The sequence below is a fragment of the Eleginops maclovinus genome, chromosome 10 (genome assembly GCF_036324505.1).
Source record: "Eleginops maclovinus isolate JMC-PN-2008 ecotype Puerto Natales chromosome 10, JC_Emac_rtc_rv5, whole genome shotgun sequence".
NCBI classification, from domain to species: Eukaryota; Metazoa; Chordata; class Actinopteri; order Perciformes; family Eleginopidae; genus Eleginops; species Eleginops maclovinus.
Genome location: NC_086358.1, coordinates 997,152 through 1,010,949, shown reverse-complemented (window position 1 = coordinate 1,010,949; position 13,798 = coordinate 997,152). Strand labels below are relative to the sequence as shown.

Here is a 13,798-nt window from a genome sequence, read left to right as displayed (position 1 = left end):
AGTACGAGGCCCTAATCATGCTAACAGAACAAATCCAGTGATTGTGGACTCCTCTCTAATTGGATGTGATGCATGAGATAAGAAGCCTGCAGATTCCCCCGTCCTCCTCTCTCAGGCTGCTGCTGGAGCTGATCTGTGTAGTATTAAGCTGCGTCCTTCACAATGCATCTGAACACCATCTGTGTACAGGAGACCTGCATCGCTCTGCAGACAGTATTTACACTGTGAGCGAATGCAACTGCTTCAGTTAGGCTCCTCCCATCATCAGGTGTGTCATTCAGCACAGGTGAGAGGGGGGCGTGGCCTGGAGAGGAAAATGTTTGGAGACAGAGGGGAGCATTGTGCTTACTTGTACATGGTGTTACCTCGATAAACTGAAGGAATATTTAAGAGAAGTGGAGTCTGAGGAGCGTTAGGAAGTATTTGGGTGAGTTTTACTTCTCCATAAGACGTTTTTCTGGCCTTGTGGATTCACATTTTATGGGCATGGGGTTTTTAAATGGTCCTAAACTTAAACAATGTTATGCAAAGCAATCCGTTTGAGGTCAGAGTGGATAATTACTGACATTGGGCAGAAATCAAGAAGCTATGTCGATATTTTAGTTATTTTCTGATCAGTTCATGCATGTCTCTGGAGGGACCACAGGGACTTTAGTTTTTGCAGACTGTTTACATGCACTAAAGGGAATGGAAACCCCCCTAAAAGCAGAATAGGGCCTCTTTCTGGATTTGTGTACCCCTACAGGGGTGGGTTTCCTCGAGCCCGTCCTGCAGCAGGTCAGGTCTTGGTCTCATCAGCCTCTAACGCCCCTCCTCATTACGATGCACGGGGAGTTGCTGTGGATAAATATTCCGCAGGCTTCATTTAGCACAGCTGAAACCGTGACTCACTGAGGACTCGTACGGAGCCTGAGTCGCTCCGGCCGGCTCCTTCCAGCAGCTCGCAGCGCTGTGTTTGTGCCGCCTTCAAAGCCATTAGTCTGCTTGCCGTGAATCATGCTAATTGGTCCCGGGTGATTTGAGCTGGACCCACTGAGAGTCTCTGAAGCTGCGAGGCTCATTACACTTCACACTGTGAGACATGTGCAGGGACGGAGACAAAAGACATGTGACCTGCTGCAGAGCTGGGTTTAATGTAGGATCAGAACCGGAGCCTTTAGAGGGGAGAGTGTTATGGATGCAACGGAGAAAAGTACTCCATCACTGTTCTACTTTAGTTTGATTTCCTTTGCCGTTTTATACTTCTGCTCCATTTCATGTCAGAAGGAAACTGCATTCAGTTACTTTTCATGATATAAGTCAATGCAAAATGATCTGAAATGAACCTCTAATATATGTGAAGATATCCAGCTGCAGTGTTTAAAGTAAATATATAAACATTTACCAAAAACATGATTGCATCAATAATCATAAACCGGTGGTTTCATATATGCAGTTTAAATATAACTAATCTACCCGGCAACACATACAGGATCCACATTGTCTCCATTTTCAGTCACATGACTCACATGACTTTGTGCCGTTCCAAGTCATTTTTCCATAATTGTTCAAATATAAAATATCTTGTCCTTGAAGCTGCATTTACTAGTTCCTCTCTGTGTTGACAGTTGCACAGAGGACTTTAGGGTACGGGTCACAGGGTTTTCGACTCCCTCAGCTCTACAGATTTTCCAACTATGCTTACATTTCCTGCCATGCAACTCTGTTCTGTTACTTAGTTTTCAGATCATAAAACAAGCTTTAGAAAACGGATCCGCCGCCAAGCAGCTACACAGGGAGACCTAGAGAGCTGGTCTGGAAAGTGACACATCTTGCATCTAAAGAGCCAGATGCTTTTCTGTAGAGGTGTGATATCAAAGGTTGCTGAGCAGCATCTTAAGGGTAATTCAGAGACTTAAAGACGTCTCCTGCAGCTGCTGAACACCTCTCGATCTTATCTGCTGTGCTTTTAGCTAAAACATGTACTCATGTATTACAAGCATGCACTTTAAATGCCTCAGTGTTCATTAGCTCCACTTCCACATCTGTCTCAGCATCTTTAAGACAAGTTACAGCCTGACGAGATGCACTACGGTGGCTCTCAGCTCGGAGACATGCAGCTTCAGGTTCAGCAGGTTTGGATCCCCACACACTGAGCTGCAGGCGACCCAGCTGTTCCTCCTGTTTCCTCCTCAGTTCTTTCCTGGAAGTTCACCTGAACACGCTTCATGCTCCTCTGACTGTGATTCAGCCCTCACACCGCCGCCCTCTGGAGCCTCTGCTGACCTTAAAGTCCTGACAGATCTCCTGCTGTCGGGTCTAACTGGAGCTGAGGTGGTTGGTTGGTTGGTTGGTTGGTTGGTAGTTGCATTAAGACTGGGTCAGCCCCCTAACCACTAACTTGTCTGGTTTTGTTTTAGTCAACGAAGACTGTCATGCTGGTTGACTTATTTTTGAAAAGCTTCAGAGGAAATATTTGGTAAACTCAGGATTTAAAGTGATTTTATTTGCCTGATTTATTAGAGAAACCCAGCTTCGCAGATCTACGGATTTAATTATCTAATCTGTTACTCAAAGTTTTAATAAGTGTTAGTCAACCCAACACAGTTACGAGTGTATCTATGGTAAGGTAAAGTTTGTAAAAAGTCAGGAAGAAAACACACCTTCATGTTTGAACACACATCAGCTTTCCTCTGAAGGTCCCAAAGACTTCTGTCAAAGCTCTTTTGAAGCTGAAAACATGAACTGCAGATATTAAATATGTGCATTATAGGAAATGTTAAGGCTTCCAGGTGAACTCAGAGTGCAGGGTGTGCAGTTTGGCCTCGTGAGGATCCTCAGGGTTTGATGTGCTGCTTCAGAGGGAGCTGCAGCCTCAGCACTGAGCAGACTCACAGCTCCAGACCTGCTTTCATGCAAGAGTTTAAATGCTGGAAATGATCCCGTCTCCTGTGAGAGGAAGTCTGGGTACAGAGTGTTCCCACCTCAGCAGGAAAGGGAACTCACTGAGGGAGAGGTAGAACTGATGGGTGGGGAGCCGCATGAAGCCTGGACCGGGTGCAGGGGAGCTTTTATCTGGAGGTCCAGAGCCAGGAAGAAGCAGCGAGTTTCAGGGGGAGGAAGAAGAGACGGTTTATTTATATGCACCCTGTAATTGGCTTCAATCTCCCAGAGGTGGATGAGAGAGGAGCACAGGTAAAGTTGAAACACTCCAGAGACACATGATTGGATTTTGTTCCGTAAATTGAGGAAGACCACCACAAAGGTTTTTCATCAAACACTGTGGGGGGTCTTACGGCTGATAGGAAGCGGGTCTTAGGAAATTAAATAAACAGCAACTCAACAAAACACTGTCCATGACTTCAAACCAGTTTCCTCTCAAAAACAAGACGATATATTGAAGGTGATCGATGACAGATGGCCGGCTGAGAGCCCACGTTAGCCTTTAGCTTAGCCTTTAGCTTAGACTGAGTGGCGGGCATGTTTAATGACGGGCTTCCTGCTCTCTGTGGAGGAGGTCAGAGATAAACGGTGTTCGCTGTCAGACGCTCTGCAGATTTATGAGTGTGCGGGCTCGTATCCATAATGTGAGGTCAAGTCTCCTGCAGCCTCAGTGCCGTTATCTGTGGGGGGGTTTAGCAATGTATGCATGCTTTACCAGCGGTGGGGAGGGGCCACTGAAGAGGGATTAGGGTGTTAAAGCATATGGAAATATTGTAGAAGTTATTTAAAGGAAAAAACTATTTAAAAAAGCAGTTTAGAAAGAGTAAAGAGTACCTAAAATATGAGTCAGAACCAGGCTTATGAACGAGTGGACTCACACCAGGATTTAGCTCTGGTGTGGAATGGTGCACGCATAAACAGCAAGAGAAACGCTTTTGCAAATTACTCATATGAAACATATTCAACACATAAACTAGACTTTGCGTGAATACAAAATAGGACGTGTTTTACTCTGAAAGTGCTTTTAGTACTTGCAGTTTGAGGATCTGTTGGTGCGTTACTTTGTGCCTTCCCCTGCAGTTTCTATATTGTGGTATTTATACTTTAACTGAAGTGCAAGATCTGAGTTCTCAGTATTTGGGATTTCTTAACATCATAGGTGTTGGATTCTTCCTGGTTTTGAATATTGTGTTAAAATAATGTGCTTCCTGAGTTTAAAGGACTGTTGTAGCTTTTCTGCTACTTGTCTTTGCTGCTTAATGACCATATCTACGTTATGATGTTGATTTATAAAGGATTTCACATAAAATGCATCAAATTTGCTCAAAAATAGCGATAATAGATGTGTTTAATTTAAATTGTTGTGACACATGGTTGTGTTCACTTCCTTTACTTCCTCCTCTGATCCTGTACGACCTGTGTGATGCTGTTCTGCTCTTCCTGTTGACATGGATTCTTCTCCCTCTGCCTTGCAGCGTGTGAGCTGATGAACCAGGGCATCCTGGCACTGGTCACCTCCACAGGATGTGCTTCAGCCAGCGCCCTGCAGTCTCTGACGGACGCCATGCACATCCCCCACCTGTACATCCAGAGGAACAGCGAGGGCTCGCCCCGCACCGCCTGCCAGTTCAACCCGAGCCCCGGCGGGCAGCGCTACACGCTCGCCGCCCGGCCACCCGTCCGCCTCAACGACGTGATGCTGACGCTGGTGGAGGAGCTGCGCTGGCAGAAGTTCATCATCTTCTACGACATCGAGTATGGTGAGTGAGCGACTGGGGTCCAGACGCCGGGCTGGTCCTTCTGGTTCCTTAGAGTCAATGTTGAGATCTGTCACTCAGATCAGCTGCTGGGTGCTGAGGGAGGGGATTTGTTGTCAAAAGTATTTTGTTCTGTAAAAAAGGCTGTTGTTGTGGAAGCTGGATGATCCTAGAAGCTGCTAGAAACCATTCAGAACTCTTTGTCATGGATAGAGATGAATTGCCTGTTTACTGATTTTCTGGGCTACAAGTTGAGATCTAAGGACTGCTGTTGAGGAAAGACCTTTGAAGCTGAGTTGCTTGTAAACATTCTGTGTTAACTTGATCTACTTTGACCCTAAAGTGAAGAAACTCCCACCTGGCTGTTGTTGTGGCAGCTAGAGTCTCTTAGAAACTTTTAAAATGTGGTCATTTTTCCGTTTATTGGGACGTAATTTGCTTCAGGTCCTTTCTCACGTGCTCGTGTTGGGACCGTAAAGCCAAAAGCAAGACCCTTCAGACCCTCCAGAACCGTTTGTACTGGTTAACAGTGGATGATTGGACGCCTGATCAGACTTGAACTGTTCCTCTAACACATAGAGACCTGCTGACTGTGTGGAGGAAGGTCTATTGATTCTGCCGTGATGCTGAGGTGAAGGAACTCGAGTCTGTAGAAACCAGTGAATGTGGTGGTGTTCAGTCTGGGACCGTGCTGAATGTTGCTGGAGAGAAGTTACTGATTAATCAGCCTCTTTCTGTGTCCCTACCCTCGACCCAAGCATCTCTCTCGATCTCTTTGGATCATTGTCTGGAAAACTTCTCCGTCTTTGTTTCAGTATGGATACCTGAGCGTTGCATCACCCCCACGGTTGGAGGATGATGCCACACACTGCTCCTCTCTGCTGTTTGAACTCTATAGGAGGCCTTTGTTGTTTGGGTTTCTGCAGAGAGGTTACTTTAACATTCTGTATAAGAGCAAGCATCCCACTGGAGGGGGGGGGGGCGACCTCCGGTAGAACCAGCGCTCTGCAGAGAAACTCCACAGGTGGTAAACTATGCTGCTATTTCTACCTTTGGAGGGTTTCAGTCTGCACTCAGACTCTGCATGTCTGAGGGTAAACACACTTTGTGAAACAAGTCGTTAGAGCGGCTGTTTGGGGCGTTTGGTTTTACCTGAACTGAGAGTCTGAGGTGGAGAGTGTGGTCTGGTTAACAGATTCTACAGCCCTTTGAGACAGTACTCATCTTAAAGGCGTCAGATAGCCCTGTTTTTGTTCAATATCTGCAGAAAACTCAAAATACAGTACACAATATTCCTGGAAATGTGCAAAATGTCAGACACCTTGTTGTAGTGTTTGTTTTAGGTGTTTATCTTTTGGCAGAATTGAGGGTCTAAGACGGAGTGTGTTATCGGCTTTACAGATTTTAAAGCCCTTTTGAAGCATCGTCTTGATTTGTGGCTGCTCAAATAATATTGATATAAGACTTTCCATGTCTTTTGAGGCAACAAACAGCCCTGTTTTTTATCCCGTCTGCAGAAAATCTTGTATTTGAAGTAGAAAATGTTCAGATTAATGTGCAGAAATTTGCAAAATAGTCAGATACCTTGTGGGATGGTTGTTTTGGGCGTCTTCTTTTGCCAGAATTGAGGGTCTGAGGTGGAGTGTGTTGTCTGCTTTACAGATTGTAAAGCCTTTTGAAGCATCGTCTTGATGTTTGGCTGCTCAGATAACACTGACTTGCCTTTTCATGTCTTTCGAGGCAGCAAACAGCCCTGTTTCTGTTCCACATCTGCAGAGAACTCTATTGATTTGAACCTGAAGCAGTGCATTTTATCCACAGCACTCATTGACAGCCTCTTCTGGAACTGGAGTTTACCTGCTGTTGTAAATGCACATGAACAACATAAAGACAAGAAGCTTTAAGCCTGAATGATCTTCAGTGATTTATATTTCTGGCCTCGTGAGCGTTTCCATGTCTGGATATTGCAGCAGAACTGGAGACATCGACTCGGCCGTCTTCTGTGTTTGTTTGCCATAGCTTACTGGGACTATATCTTAATGAAATCACATTAGAGCCAATGGATTCGTGAGCGTAATCGATACAGGATGGTGGCAATTACAATATAAGGATATGGACGGATGCAGGCATTTAGCCTCCCAGACTCTCATCCACGGTGATTTAGGGTAAGTGCACCGGCCGCTGCAGGCCAGGACACCAATCCTTTAAGATCGAAACCCGGGGACAGTGAACCTATGGAAGTCTCCCTTTAAACGAAAGCTCATTGGTTTCTAGCTTCCTTTGCTTACATTGCATGTTAGGGAGGGATAGCTTTGGAGACCCTCTGTTGACACCGAATATCCATCAGTGACACCTGCTCTTTGCCCAACCTTTTCTGAAAATGGCCAGACAACGTGTCTTAATGCCGACTGGGACTCCCTACTTCGGTTTGATGCATTCGTCCTGCATCAATGTGGTTTACACTGTTTGTGAAATTGATCCAACTGTGATGGGATGATCGGGATTGGTCAGTTGTTTATGAGCATAACGGTCAAAGACATTTGATAAAAATGTGCTTTAATGTGCAGAAATGTGCACATTTGGAAAAGGAGTATGAAGATGTTTACAGGATGTTCAGGTGAATGCACAGAATTGTTTAAAATAGTCTGATTAGTATGCATAGATGTACAAAGTAATAGCAGAAATGTGCACAATCAGTTAAAGGTGTAAAGACGGTCAGATTAGTTTGCAGAAACGTGCACAATATTCTGAGGAATGTGACTTAGTGTGCATTATTGTGTAAGATAGTAGAATGTGCAGAGATGTGTGAACAGTCAGGTTTTTAAAGGTTTATAGTGACTTTACTCTTTTTTCCACCACTGCTGTGAGACTCGACTGTTTGGACAGATTCTTCTCTGTGTCAGATGTCGAGCTGCCCTCCAGCTCCGATATGAGCGCGTGTCAGGCGGGTGATGAAAGGGTGAGAGGGAACATGTGATCAGGCTCACAGCAGCAGGGATCCCGTCAGAAAACAGCTCCGTGTCTGCAGGAGGTGAACCAATGCAGCGTACCCTCAGGATCTCAGCTGCAGATAACAGTATATCTGACAGAGTGTCTCAACTCTGAGGCAGGATCAGGACGAGGGAGGAGAGTCGTAAAAGACGTTCTGTCTTTGGGTTTGCACCAAAACTGGATCCTTGAGGAGGCACAGAGGGACACTTCAAAACCTGAGGGTCAGTTAATAGATCCATTTCCTGCTAATACCTTGAGGGGTAATCGTCTGGAAGCAGCTGATGGATTTCCACTCCAAACTGAATCGACTGCAGCCCTTTTTTTATTAACCCTTTTTTGGTCTTCCTTTTTGAAAGTATTGATACTCGCTTTACGTGCTTTATGGTTTCATGGTGCCTCAACCTCTAAATGATGTAGAACTGAAACACTGCAGTCCTACTGATCTATCACCCAGCGCTCCGCTCCCAGCTGTGTGCGTCTCTCTTTAGTGTCCCCTGGTCTCCAGCTGTGCGCGTCTCTCTTTAGTGTCCCCTGGTCTCCAGCTGTGTGCGTCTCTCTTTAGTGTCCCCTGGTCTCCAGCTGTGTGCGTCTCTCTTTAGTGTCCCCTGGTCTCCAGCTGTGTGCGTCTCTCTTTAGTGTCCCCTGGTCTCCAGCTGTGTGCGTCTCTCTTTAGTGTCCCCTGGTCTGCAGCTGTGCGCGTCTCTCTTTAGTGTCCCCTGGTCTCCGGCTGTGTGCGTCTCTCTTTAGTGTCCCCTGGTCTCCAGCTGTGTGCGTCTCTCTTTAGTGTCCCCTGGTCTCCAGCTGTGTGCGTCTCTCTTTAGTGTCCCCTGGTCTCCGGCTGTGTGCGTCTCTCTTTAGTGTCCCCTGGTCTCCAGCTGTGTGCGTCTCTCTTTAGTGTCCCCTGGTCTCCAGCTGTGTGCGTCTCTCTTTAGTGTCCCCTGGTCTCCAGCTGTGTGCGTCTCTCTTTAGTGTCCCCTGGTCTCCAGCTGTGTGCGTCTCTCTTTAGTGTCCCCTGGTCTCCGGCTGTGTGCGTCTCTCTTTAGTGTCCCCTGGTCTCCAGCTGTGTGCGTCTCTCTTTAGTGTCCCCTGGTCTCCAGCTGTGTGCGTCTCTCTTTAGTGTCCCCTGGTCTCCAGCTGTGTGCGTCTCTCTTTAGTGTCCCCTGGTCTCCAGCTGTGTGCGTCTCTCTTTAGTGTCCCCTGGTCTGCAGCTGTGCGCGTCTCTCTTTAGTGTCCCCTGGTCTCCAGCTGTGTGCGTCTCTCTTTAGTGTCCCCTGGTCTCCAGCTGTGTGCGTCTCTCTTTAGTGTCCCCTGGTCTCCAGCTGTGTGCGTCTCTCTTTAGTGTCCCCTGGTCTCCAGCTGTGTGCGTCTCTCTTTAGTGTCCCCTGGTCCCCAGCTGTGTGCGTCTCTCTTTAGTGTCCCCTGGTCTCCAGCTGTGTGCGTCTCTCTTTAGTGTCCCCTGGTCTCCAGCTGTGTGCGTCTCTCTTTAGTGTCCCCTGGTCTCCAGCTGTGTGCGTCTCTCTTTAGTGTCCCCTGGTCTCCGGCTGTGTGCGTCTCTCTTTAGTGTCCCCTGGTCTCCGGCTGTGTGCGTCTCTCTTTAGTGTCCCCTGGTCTCCAGCTGTGTGCGTCTCTCTTTAGTGTCCCCTGGTCTCCAGCTGTGTGCGTCTCTCTTTAGTGTCCCCTGGTCTCCAGCTGTGTGCGTCTCTCTTTAGTGTCCCCTGGTCTCCAGCTGTGTGCGTCTCTCTTTAGTGTCCCCTGGTCTCCAGCTATGTGCGTCTCTCTTTAGTGTCCCCTGGTCTCCGGCTGTGAGCTGCTGCAGATGTTCCTGCAGGTGTTGAAGAGTTGGGGAAGACATGGATTTATAGTTTTTATATCTGCATCCCTTCTGAAGCTGCAGCGGGCTTCTTATAATGGGAATGTTTGGGGACATTTTAGGAGTATGCACCTGTTAGCTACCGTGTATTCCTGCAGAAGAAGTGGATCAACCAGAGTCGTGCAGGATTAGTCGTTAGGATACGCTACTGTAGCTACATATTCAAAACAGGAAAATACCATATAGTTTGGATGACATGGAGACTCGTAAATCCCCCTCAAACTCCTCCTGAAGCTCCCTTTATCCGTCCTATGCTCTGAAAGGAGAGTCTGTTTTTCCCACAGCGCCCTGAAGTGTGCAGCGTGAGCACTTCACTGTCAGAGTAATACTGTATTTGACCGTAAAATCAGCACCGGTTTCTTTCTAACGAGCATTTTTGATTTTATTTTACTGTTGAATGGGACTGAAGCGCTCACTTGAAGGGTGATTAAGAACAGTGTGTGTAGGAGTGTGTTATTAAGAGGAAATGAAGGATGTTTCTGTGTTTGTAGGGGAGACACACACTGTGCTTTGAGATCACACGGCAACACTAACGCATTATTAAAGCAGCATCAGGTCCTAAACACTCCGTGTGAGTCCTGCAGAAGGTCTGACTCTGTGTGTTTGTCTTCTGAGGATTTTCTATTAAAGACTTTATCCTGTCCGTGCACGAGGTGGAGGTCTAGACTTTCAATTATGGTTTGTATATATGCTCACACTAAATTGCTGATTCCCAGTGCACAGGGCAAATTATAGCCAACTGGATTATTTTCATCACTTCTTATTTTTATCATTATTATTTAGTTAGCTGTAAAAAGTGTTTAGCTACCAACAGAGATCTAAATAAAAATAAATCCAAAACAATAAATTAACTAGAAATACAAATAAATAAAATAAAATGAATTAAATTCAAATAAATAGAATATAAAAATGTAAATAAAAAAGAAATAGAATAAAATTAATGACAAATAAAATAAATAACAAATCTTGACTTTTAATGACAAGAAATCCTTAATTTCTTAAATAAATAATAAAGAAATAAAACAATCAAATAAAAAGTGTTTAATTAAGAGAAATTGAAATAAAGTAATAAAATACTAAAAAACAGAGACCTGAATTTGTCGTACATATTTTGGGACTATTTTAGTATTAACTACGTTTTGAAAGTCTGAACGATTTGTGTTTTTTAACCCCCTAAAAATCAATCAGCTTTTGGGGATGTATTTTATCGATTTTACCAAAAATATTTAAGCCTGCAGAGTGCAGTGACTCAGCGACTGTGGCTCCACGTGTAATCCTTCAGAAATAGATTTTTGGAAGACGATTTACGAGGAAAATTGATCTTTTGAGAGCCGTTGCCATGTGTTCACCCCAAAAGCAAGCTTTAGTGACACCTGAGATGTGTTTAGAGTGACAGCCGTTGAGTTTCTCCAGTGTTTCCCGACCGCTCACAGTCTGCTCTGCAGCGTTCGGCTCCTATCGGCTTCCTGCTCAAACTTAATTGTCCCAGAACGCAGATTTGGTTTGTTAAACTGCACATAACAAAAGACAGACCTCCTCTCTGGACTTAATCACACGCTATCGATCCTGTTCCTCTTGTTTCCTGTCCACACTAATCCGCTCTAATTCCAGCTGCTCCATATTCCCCCAGCCGTTCAGGATTTATGCAAAGAGGAGTTTCCCCATCAGATTCATTCAGTCCTTCAAATGCATTTAATCATACCAGAGTCCATTAAAATGCAGAATGATCGCCTGGCTAACATCTTCAGAGTGAAGTGAAGAGGAAGAAACAGCTCAGTTTTCTTCTCAGTATTTGAAAAGTGTTTATTTTTTACCTTTTATTTAATCCAAAGATCATTTGTTGTAAAAGTCGACTAACCTTTTTTATTATCTTCTTATTGAATCTGTTTATTTATTCTGAATTCATCCATGCATTTATCAAGCATGTCTTCACAACTGCCACTAGACCCAAACACTTTAGATTCGTGCGTTTTGATCCCATCTTTAAAAGGATGGACACTCGGTTAATCTTGCTCTAGCTCCTCATCGTTCTCAGTTCTCCTTCTTCATCTTCATCACTCGCTCTTCGCTGTGTGCGATGACGAGCAGGAGGCCATTCATTCAGATTACTGCTGTGTGTGAGGCTGTGTGTGTTAGGCCAGGTGTGTGTGAGGCTGTGTGTGTTTCCGGGTGTGTACACTGTCAGACGCCGTGATGAAGATTAAAGCAGCTCCTCGAAACTTCTCCTCCCTCCCAAAATCTCAACCTTCACTGCTCCATTTTTGAAAAGGGCAATGAGTGGATCATCGTTGCTGTCAGAGAGGGACTGAGATACATCTCAAAGAGCTTTGGTTCAGGACATTTAGAAGGGCTGAAAAATATCTCCCCAGCTCAAATATAGAGGAAGCCTCAGTAGAGCTGCAGGAATTCAGCTGCTTTCCCACAATTTCACTTTTTCTTCTCTAAAAACTTCAAACAGAGCTGTGTTTCTGTCTTTGTTATACATGGGATGGACAATATAATAGAAACATCTGTGTCTGCATTTATCATTTTGAATCCAAGCTACCTTGGCTGATGAGCAACCTTGAAATGTCTCCACTGATTCCTTCTCCTCATAAGCGTGCCAAAATGCACAAAAATCCTCACCATGACCTCCCAATATGGCCGCCAATCAGCAGGTTTGGATAGCTCCTGAGACGACGACTCTTCAGAATCTGCAGTTCTTTATCCTCTGGAGGAACATATTCACACTCGCATCACGGAGCGGGCTGCAGGCTGATGAAGCAGACACAGATTTCCTTCAGGAAGTTACCGGGGAGACACTCTGATTTACATATCTGCATTAGAAACGAGGGGATTCACTTCCACTTGTTTTAAGAAAATGAAAAAGAGTTTACGACTCAGTTCACAGATTCAGTGGGGCGTAAAGATAAATGCTGGTGGAAATAGAAAGAGAAATCAACCATGTCTACTTCTTTGTCTTCTGTTAATAGAGGAACAAATGTTCAGGCCCCTGAGGTGTCACGCATTTCACCTCAACTCCAGGGGTCAGGAGAGGATACAATGGGAGCCAAAGCACTGAATGAAGAAGGGAAAATATAGTGATGTGATCTGGCTATAAAGGAACTACAGCACGGTCACATGACTTCAGGTCTCCACCGCTAAGCTAAAGGAGGCTAATGTTGGGCTATAAAGGAACTACAGCACGGTCACATGACTTCAGGTCTCCACCGCTAAGCTAAAGGTGGCTAATGTTGGGCTATAAAGGAACTACAGCACGGTCACATGACTTCAGGTCTCCACCGCTAAGCTAAAGGAGGCTAATGTTGGGCTATAAAGGAACTACAGCACGGTCACATGACTTCACGTCTCCACCGCTAAGCTAAAGGAGGCTAATGTTGGGCTATAAATGAACTACAGCACGGTCACATGACTTCACGTCTCCACCGCTAAGCTAAAGGAGGCTAATGTTGGGCTATAAATGAACTACAGCACGGTCACATGACTTCACGTCTCCACCGCTAAGCTAAAGGAGACTAATGTTGGGCTATAAAGGAACTACAGCACGGTCACATGACTTCAGGTCTCCACCGCTAAGCTAAAGGAGGCTAATGTTGGGCTATAAAGGAACTACAGCACGGTCACATGACTTCAGGTCTCCACCGCTAAGCTAAAGGAGGCTAATGTTGGGCTATAAAGGAACTACAGCACGGTCACATGACTTCAGGTCTCCACCGCTAAGCTAAAGGAGGCTAATGTTGGGCTATAAAGGAACTACAGCACGGTCACATGACTTCAGGTCTCCACCGCTAAGCTAAAGGAGGCTAATGTTGGGCTATAAAGGAACTACAGCACGGTCACATGACTTCACGGCACCACCGCTAAGCTAAAGGAGGCTAATGTTGGGACTACCTTCTGCAGACCATCACAGTGTCTGGTGCTCTGAGTCTTAACTGGGACTGTAGAGCAGCTGAGTGACAGATGGACTGAATAACTGATCACCATCACTTTATGACGCACGGCTGCTGGCAGGAGAAGGAGAATAGGGAGTTCTAGAAAATTCACACTCTCTCTTACGCACACACACACACACACACTCGGTGCAGGATTGATCCCCGCCCTGCTGTGAGTGTATCAATATATGTGTAATAATAAATGTCACGCTGACCGCCCCACACCACATGGCTGGACAGCCGGCCGCAGTGCGCTCTGGGAAACGGTATTTTTCATCAGCAGCCAATCAGAGGCAGCTGTCGTGCGGAACAGGAGGCCGTCCCGC

The 13,798-nt window shown here is 45.6% G+C and overlaps 1 protein-coding gene across 1 annotated transcript in view; it reads left to right on the top strand.

Annotated features, from left to right (window-relative positions):
• Positions 1 to 322: 322 nt before the first annotated feature.
• Positions 323 to 13,798, top strand: part of LOC134871421 (glutamate receptor ionotropic, delta-1-like) — a 139,070-nt gene continuing 125,594 nt past the window's right edge. Inside the window, exons 1-2 of the mRNA XM_063894203.1 lie at positions 323 to 427; positions 4,398 to 4,682. Coding sequence (XP_063750273.1) covers positions 4,409 to 4,682 — 274 coding nt within the window. The 5' untranslated portion in view covers positions 323 to 427; positions 4,398 to 4,408. The remainder of the gene's footprint in view (positions 428 to 4,397; positions 4,683 to 13,798) is intronic.